General features: G+C 37.9%; 1 protein-coding gene across 1 annotated transcript; it reads right to left on the bottom strand.

Moving 5' to 3' along the window:
* Positions 1–6444: 6444 nt before the first annotated feature.
* LOC106536033 (gastrula zinc finger protein XlCGF52.1) lies at positions 6445–8105 on the bottom strand (the record flags this gene model as incomplete). The annotated part of the gene is given in 2 exon segments (XM_014033236.1): positions 6445–7413; positions 7846–8105. Coding segments are annotated over 2 exon segments (982 nt in total), but the record flags the coding sequence as incomplete, so codon positions are not given.
* Between the last annotated feature and the right edge of the window lie 996 nt (positions 8106–9101).

The following is a 9101-nucleotide window of genomic DNA, read 5'->3' as shown; positions in this document are numbered from 1 at the left end:
GTGTGTGTGTGTGTGTGTGTGTGTGTGTGTGTGTGTGTTTATAGATGCTGAATTTCAGTGCAGTTTAATCACATGAACACATTAGTTCAAATGTGGGTGGGGGGGAGGCCAGCATTATTTTGTGTTTTTAACAAATGGGGATGCAAGAGAACTGAGCAGCTCTTCACAACACAAAAAAATCTGGAATAATATCCCACTTTTAGTGCTACAAACATTCAAACTTACTTCCAAATAGCAACAACTGACATTTAAATGCTACACTGCATTTATTTTTCCTGATTCAAAACCATAAATAAGTTCAGCAATAAAATAAAAAAAGTATATTTCTTTTTTTTACAAAACAAGCTGGACAGCTTCAGCCAAAAGAGCCGCTTCATCCGCTTGACTTTTATTTCTGCTGATTAAAAATGTCTCCTCGTGTCGCTCTCCTCTTCCATCCCTTCGTCCTCTCTCTCTCTCTCTCCTCTGCGCTGATTATCTCCCCGTCACTCTGTCACACTTTGTAGTGTCATAATAGCAGTCTAAACTGCTGCCCGGCCCACCTTTCTTTCCCTGATAAAGCACGACAATTAAGTCTGATGTCTCTTTGCTCAGGGCCTTTGATGGCGAACAAAAAGCTGCAGCCAGAGAGGAGAGGAGAGGAGAGGAGACGGAGGCGCGCTTAAAGCAGACATCTCACTGTGTCCAGTTTATTACAAGAACGCTAAAACAAAACTGACTATAAACTGAGCTTGATGAAATTGGCCAAATAGTTTTACTTTTAACCCTAACTCTTTGATTTGGGATAACTTAAACCTTTACCTGATTAAAAGTGAAGCATTTCATGAAGGAGTACCTGTCGCCAGCTGCCCTTTGTGGCAGTTTTAAGCTAAGATTATCAAATAAATAAAAAGGATGAAGTCAGCTGTTTTGCGCTCTCACTCATGAGAGCTTGTGCAATCTGTTGAGAATAAGGTGAATGATTCTCAGCTACTACAGCATCTCATTTGGCTGTGGCAGCCATCTTGATTTAGGGTGACTCCAAACACTGATCAGCTGACAAACATCCACACTGATTAAGGCGCCCGGCTAAAACATTTCTTCATGTGATTTATGTGTTCTGACTATACAGCAACCTCTGCATCAAGTCTTTTAGCCTTATGCCCAGCATTGTCTTATTCCACTGACAGATTTTTTCACTTAATTTGAGAAATTTGAGAAGATTCAGAGTCAAATTATCATCATTTAATAATAAATATATAAAAGACGATTGCACTTGGTAAGACGTCTTGAAATAAGGAAAATGTCCAAGATTAATAATCGAACACATTCTGCGCTTGCTAAGTGTACCAGTCTCGAAACAAGATCAAAAATACTTTTTGACTGAACATAAGGYTGAAAGATATGAAGAATTTTTTCAGTGTATTTCTCATATTAGTTAAACAAGGTGGTAAAGCTCAGAAGATGACGATGCCATGACTTTGGATGCTTTTGACAGATTAGCTGACAACATTTGGGATTATTTGAGGCACATATCTGTATTTTAAGGCACACCTTAAACACCTGCTTCTGCTGTGTGAAGTCTGAGGAAATTAAAAGAAATCGGTCAAGAGAGGAAGAGAACAGCTGACCTCCACAAGTGTGGGTTGTCCTTAAAGAGCCAAAGATCTTGAGGCGATGCTGTCTAAAGCCGGAAAGAGACTGTGGTTATAACAAAAGTAAGTGTGTTTTTCTAACCTCTTAATGTGCAGCAAAAAGGCAATAAATGTACGGTAAATAAAAGGTTGGAATTTGGGTCAAAGCAGAACAAGTTTTTTTCAAGTGAAGAACAAAAGTTTTAGTTTTAAAGCCGAGCAAAGAGTCCTAAAGGAACAGAGCGAGGTAAACAACAAGATTTACTGACAATACTTCAAATTGTGCTGATGGTAATTAAAGCAGAGATAATTACTGAGTAAATGCTAAAACATTCAAAACAAACACAAAAAAAGAGAGAACATTTAAAAAACACAGCGTGAGCCCTGAAGGGGGAGGGAAAAAAAGCAGTCCAACATGCTACTTTTCTGTTTATTGAGCTTTTCTTTCCCTATATGCCAGGACTCCGGGGGGTAAGATGCAGATTTGAATAGTCGGTGAAAGTAAATTGAAATGCGTGAAGGAAAGCAGAAGACACAACGTTGTTAAAATCCATCTTCGGTCTGTGGAGGATTCGGCTACACAAGAGTGGCTCAGCCGCTGACGAGCAAAATTAAATCTGCAACCTGTTATTATTCCACATCTTTTCAGCAGAAATAATCTGAGGGGGATGCAACCAAAAACTTTTCTACTTTAACTTTTACAAACTGATGCAAGACTAAATGTTGCTTTCTTGGACTTGATAGATTAAAAATAATTAACTTGTCTCTTTTGAGATTTAAAAGAAATGTGTATACTTTTGTGTAGGCAGGTAAGAATTTACTTTGGTTTACTTGGAAATAAAAAACTGCTTCAGTTCCCAGAAACTGAACAATGAGGGCATGTTTTGTAGCAGATCTCCAGCAGTTATTGTCCTTTTCTTGTTCCCTGGCTGCCCTCTGCTTTGGTCCACATTTTTTAGGTCTGTGTTTTTCGACATCATTTCATCATTTCAGCAGCGACTCAGCAGCACGCAGTTACCTGGGAGGCAGGTCCTCGTGAGCCAGCAATGTGGAGGAAACAAAAGCTCTGACAGCAAAAGTGTGGAGAGAGTGATGAGACCCCATGCTGCTGGTGTGTTCAGTGAGCCCCCCTCCCCCAGGTCCCAGTGCCTCCTCTCTGGCTGCTGGCCCCCTCGAGGGCTCAGGAGGTTTAACTGTGGTGAAATGATCAAATAAACTGAAGTTTGTTTTAAGATTCTAAATTTATCTCAGTTATGTAGGTATTTTATCCTAGTGACGAAATGCGTACATAGCTATGAAGTGAAACAAATATTTTTAATGTTCTGTGTGTTTCTGGTCTGTTTAAAAGGCTGATATGAGCTCCTAAAGTATTTCTGCTCACAAAACATTAGAAACATTTGACTTTTGAGTGAAATTTCAGGAWGAATCTAAAATACAACTTTTGCAATTTAATTTAATGTGATTTTCTCTAAACCTTTAAACGCACATGTCCAACTGTTCAGTGTTTCATTGTTTTTGCTGTTTTCCAACAATAAGCTTAATGGCAGAAATCATGATGGCTCGATCCACGAATCAACCAATAATTTTCCTGATTCAATTAGAATTTGTTTTTAAATCGAAATCAAGACAGTGCCAAACAATTAAACAACAGGTGTTTGGTAAAATAAACTTTCAGTTCCTAAAAAAAAAACACCTGAAGAGAAAAAACATGGAGCCTGGTTTGTCAAATATGCAGAGAAAAACTGTCTTCTGGTAAAATTATTGACCGTTTTACTGGTCAGAGTGAAGCTGTTAGAAACCACAGCATCATATAGAACAATATATTTAAACGATTTTGTACTTTTGTTAGTTTGAAGAGTTTCAACACAACATAATATATTGTCACCTCTGTTCTGAGAAAACAATGAGCTCTAAAATAACCTCATCATTTCAGAGAGCAGGCTTCAACAGGAGGTGGCACAGCGCCGCTGACTCCTCTCCTTGTTGCCGAGGTAAATGTCACAGTAACCTCTGGGCTGGTCGTGGGCTCAAGGGGGGGTGGGGTGGGGGACGTCTGGCTGTGATGGGGCACGTGACGCAATGCTCAACAATCAGACGCCATGACAACCTGGCAGCAATGCTGCTGATTCTGCAAACCGATCACACTGTATAAAGAGCTGGGAGCATAAATCAGTGRCTGAGAAGAGGAAACACGGAGAGCAGACAGACAAGAATTATATTATATAATAATATATATATACCAGTAATATATATGAGCTATTCTTATACCTGCAGAGTATGATACAAAATATAAAAACTATCAATTCACTTACTAAATGTGATCAAGTTAGTTATTACTTTAATGATTTGCACAAAGTAATCATAATTTAAAAACACTACTTAACTCATACATCAACACACAACAGACTTTAATGAATGCCATTATCCTACTGATGATGCAGATGTGAAAAAAATAAGACAATAGCAGAAATAAACACCCTAGACTTAAACCTTTACTGTAAAAATGACAGGAAAAATCTCAGTTTCAGACAAAAAACCAAAACTGCACACAAAAACTTTCCTCTGTAAAGGCTCACTGCAATATTTTTAATCTAAAATTGTATCTAAATCCTTTTTTATTAACAAAGACTTTTTAAAAACAAAACCAGTTGTTTATTGGGTGACTTTAAAATAATTTGGAGTCTAAAACGCACTATGATGAGAAATAAACTGAAACCTTGCTTGACTTTTCTTRTTGTAAAATTACTTTGCAAAAAAATTGAATATTGTTTTAACAACATTGCTACACAGCGCAGTAAGGAGTCAAAGAATTTAACAAAACAAATTTATTAAAAGTGCACTTCAGACTTCAGAACATTACTAATAATTTTAGTTGTTCATATAGCTTCACCATGTTGGCTAACACAGTGGACATTCATGGATCAACTATCACTGAGGGAAATTAAACAAAAGCTGTTTTTTTAAATAATAAAATTTTAATTAATTAATGTGTCATGACTGACAGAAAATGGTTTCAGAATATATATTTATGTCCTAATAAAGCATAATTACAACAGAACCAAAACAGCAGTGGTGTAAAGCTGAACAGTAATAACTGAACGTATACTGCCACCTAATGGTAGCAGGAAAAAGTCAGACAACTCCAGATTGATGTCAGATCCAGTAAATAAAACCAGATACTGTATGTACTACTTACTATACATTCATCAGATAAATATAACTACAGTATTTTTGCAGAAACTATATAAAGTCTCAACTGACTGGAATAAGTAGAAACGGGTGTTGTTTTATCAGTAATTCGTATCTGATTATTTCAAGAGATCATATTTTTTTGCATTGTCTATCCCGGCCCTGGTTGTGTTTGCTTTGAGCAGAGAGCTGCTTTAATGTGGGCAGGCCGGGATCATCGTATCAAATAACACAAATCTTTATGTGACTACGTTTTATTCATGACACAACAGTGTATGACACTGAGTTTAAGGTGCTTCTCTTCATTCTCTATATAGATGAAGACCAACTGAAACAACGCGAGACGTCAAATCGGCCCCAGTTCCAGAAATCAGTTTGGAAACGGGTCATAAAGACAAATCTATGCAGAACTGTGTTTGAACCCAGGCTGGGTCGTACAATGCAAAATAATGCCATTAGTGTACCATTCAAATAACAAATATTTTATAGATTTATCAGCTATTTAGAAATTTTCAAAAGGTAAAAAGTTTCCAAACATGATTTTTTTATTCTTCTTTTCTTTTAGCTGCCTAGCCTGGTTAAAACCAGCCTCTTTTTCCTTCACTTTGCTTCCTATGAGGGTCTGGACTCTCAGCTGAAGCGATTCTTGCTGGAGACGTGACCTCTGTTGACGTTTAAAATGATTGGATCGGTTGGCCAGAACGCATGCCAGCTCCACTGTGAAGGAGGCTAAGCTAAGAAGCTAACTGGAAATGGCATGTGCTGTAAACAACCCTACTGAGAGGAGAGAAGTACCGAGCCGAGCGAGACGACTGTCAATGAGAGCTGCTGCTTTGTCAGACAAATTTAATTTAATTTGGAAGCCCTATTAACATGGACTGGCTTCATTCACTTCCTCCACTGCCATTGCTGAACTCAGACACTGCGCAGAAAATCGACGTTGTTCTAAACCCCGCCTTCTGTTCTCTGACTGGCCCAAACGAAATTCTCCTTAAGAAATCCTTGTCTATGGGAGAAATCCCAGACGGAGCAGTGAAGGGAAACTAGAATTGAGCGGAGCTGCGTAGGAAGGCAAGGGCCAGGCTAGCAGCTGCCTTGTTCAGGGACTTTTGTACATCATCCACTCTGAGGGCGCTGACGTTTAAATCTTTGGTCACAAACGTCACAAATAAAATGTTTCTTTTGTACTAATTCCCATGTGAGCATTAAGATTCTCCTTTAYGTCGAATGTTTTACTACAAACATCACAACCAGCGGTTTTTCCTCTTGTGTGTAATCATATGTATTTGAAGATGTATCTTCTGACTGAACGTTTTACCACATAAACCACAGCTGAACGGTTTCTCTCCAGTGTGAACTCTCATGTGCTTCCCCAGATCCGTTTTTTGAATAAATCTTTTACAGCAAACAACGCAGCTGAACTGCTTCTCTCCCGTGTGGATTTTGACGTGCGTGTCAAGATTTCCCTTCGAGATGAACGTCTTTCCACAAACATCGCAACCGAAATGTTTCTCTCCTGTGTGGATTCTCATATGCGTCGTAAGATTTCCTTTTAGGATGAATGTTTTGCCGCAAATATCACAACCAAAGTGTTTCTCTCCTTTGTGGATTCTCATATGTGCCTTAAGATTTCCCTTGATGCTGAATGTTTTTCCACAAACATCACAACCAAACTGTTTCTCCCCCGTGTGAATTCTTTTGTGCACGTTAAGATTTGCTTTTGCGTTGAATGTTTTACCGCAAACATCGCAGACAAACGGTTTGTCCCCCTTGTGGATGATCATGTGCCTGTTAATATGTGCCTTTTGTCCGAATTTTTTACCACAAAAATCACAACTAAAGTGTTTCTCTCCTGTGTGAATTCGCATGTGTCTGTTAAGACTTCCCTTAACAGTAAATGCTTTACCACACACATCACAATCAAATGGTGCCTCCTCTGTGTGGTCTTTTGTATCAATATTTGGAGGTCTTTCTTGATTAAATATTTTATCACAAACCTCATGATCAAATAGTTTCTCTCCTATGTGAGCTTCCATTTCAGAATCCATATTTAGCTTCAATGTAGGGCCTTTCTTATTACACAAACAGGAAGTGGAACTTTTATCGGAATGGTCTGTTGTGTGTTTAGGGCAGGTTAACGATTGTTTGGCATTGTTACCTTCTACCTCATTATTTGCATCAGGCACCTTAATTTCTTTAAAACAACCCTTATTACTTTCATTTTCAGGTCCATATTCTGATAAAGGGATCTGCCAGTCTTCATAATTAGCATTATCACTATTTAAGACTCCAGCCTTTCTTGCAGTAACAAGTTTTAAATCAGGGTTGTTCACTTTCACATCTTCTCTTTGTTTAGTTGATCTGCTGGTAGAAGGCTTTTCATCTTCACAGTCTTCAATTTTGTTTTGATAAATACTCGAAGACAGATGTTCTTCTTCATCTTTTTCGCTTTTTAAAGTAACAAGAGCGAATGGAAAGCTGGTTATCCCTCCACCTGGACTGGCCAAGAGTTCCTCCTCTTCCTCCTTAATGTGAAGCTTGGGGTCTTGATGGTGTAAACTGGAGCTCCATTCATCGGGTTCTTCTTCTTTAATAAACACCTGCTGGACATCTGCATGAAAAATCAATCAATCAATCAAAAAACAAACAAACAAATATACATTTTGGACAACAGTGACTTTAAAATCTCACAAACATAAGGGAGGACATTTCTTACTAAATCAAACATGCTAATATGATGTCTGYAATGTTAGCAAAATATTTCATGTACCACTGGATGGATTTATGAAACTCTCAGAAAGTGTTCAAATCAAGATGTTCGCCACCCTCAGAGCAGCCATAGCAAATACAAACATAGCTTTATTTATAACAGACAATTTCACAAATGCCGAGCTGAAATTTGGTGTGGTAGTAGCTGAAAGTCATTCTCGAGACATACTTAAAAACTCTAACTGGTGACACACAACCGGATTTTAAAAACTTTGCCATCAGTCTAATCGTCTTTGATGCAATGTCCTGACTAATAGTAATCAATAGTTTGTACCTGGTTCAGGCATTGCAGGCCGAATTGAATGGCTGGATGAAGCCTGTCAGTCCGTCTGTTTGGGACTCATTCTCGGCAGTAGCGGTCCTGCACGGTTCTTCACAGTCGCCAAATTATCCGTGAATCCATGCAGCGTTCTCGCGTTTTTCTGCAGTCGTACAGAAAACAAATAAAAACCACTGACGGACAAATTAGATTTTAAAAAAGACTCGAAAAAGACTGGAGCTGCTAGCCAGTAGCTATAGCTTATGTTGTTAAGTGTTTCCGGTGTATTTCTTGTTCGTGGGTTTTAATTGCTGTTGGCAACCAACGAAAGAAAGGGTTGGCGCCACCTTCTGGCCTGAAACAGAAATTCAAATCCTACATATCAATCAAACTGTTGAATAAAATCTAACTTTTGGGTTCAACCTGATTCCAGATGGTTGCCACAACCAATTAAAAAAAGAAGAAGAAAAAAACACACAAAAATGGCTATAMATTTGAYCAGTTTTACAGATCATGATCTAAAATTAGCTGAGACTCAGTGGTGGGCACAGTTCCCCTAAAGCACTAATAAGGGAACTAATTTTCTGATTAGTGCTTTAGGGCTTTTGCTAATTTTAGAATTTATCAGAGTATCAGCACTTGCTAAATTTGTAGGCTAAATTTAGAAGCACTAACTTATTTATCAACATTATTGTTAACAGCTGAGGGTTAAAGCTGACACACATTTTGTTCAAATGTGTGTCACTTATCCATTAGGTGACAAACTGACAATAAAAAAACTCAAATATGGCTGTGAAATGTCAATGATAAATCTTAAGAGAGCAAAATGGCAATATGTGACTCATGTTATTGAAGAATGTTCCATGGGTCAACTAGGTTATTTTAGTGCTTTAGAAATAGCTTTTGCTAAATTTTTCAATGTGTTAGTGCTTTAGAATTAGGGGATCTAAATATTTGAATTAGGGCTTTAGTGGAACTAGTTTTTAGATTAGTGCTGCCCACCGCTGTTGAGACTGATCTACAATACATGTTCTGAGTACTAATATATTGTGTAAAATCTTTATTTAAAATGTTTGCCATTAACTATTTAGCATCAGCACTGTCTATTTTAATGAAATGTTCATCTACAACTTAGCAACATTTGGAACCAATCAAAGATGGCCATCACAGCCAGGTGACCTTAGAAAACCCAAAATTGTCTATAATTCAAGCAATATTGCAGACATTTGGTATGGTTGTAGCTGACAGTCATTAATTAAGAGCTGACAAAC

The sequence above is a fragment of the Austrofundulus limnaeus genome, unplaced genomic scaffold, assembly GCF_001266775.1.
Source record: "Austrofundulus limnaeus strain Quisiro unplaced genomic scaffold, Austrofundulus_limnaeus-1.0 Scaffold0, whole genome shotgun sequence".
Classification (NCBI taxonomy): Eukaryota; Metazoa; Chordata; class Actinopteri; order Cyprinodontiformes; family Rivulidae; genus Austrofundulus; species Austrofundulus limnaeus.
This window is presented reverse-complemented; position numbering and strand designations above follow the sequence as displayed.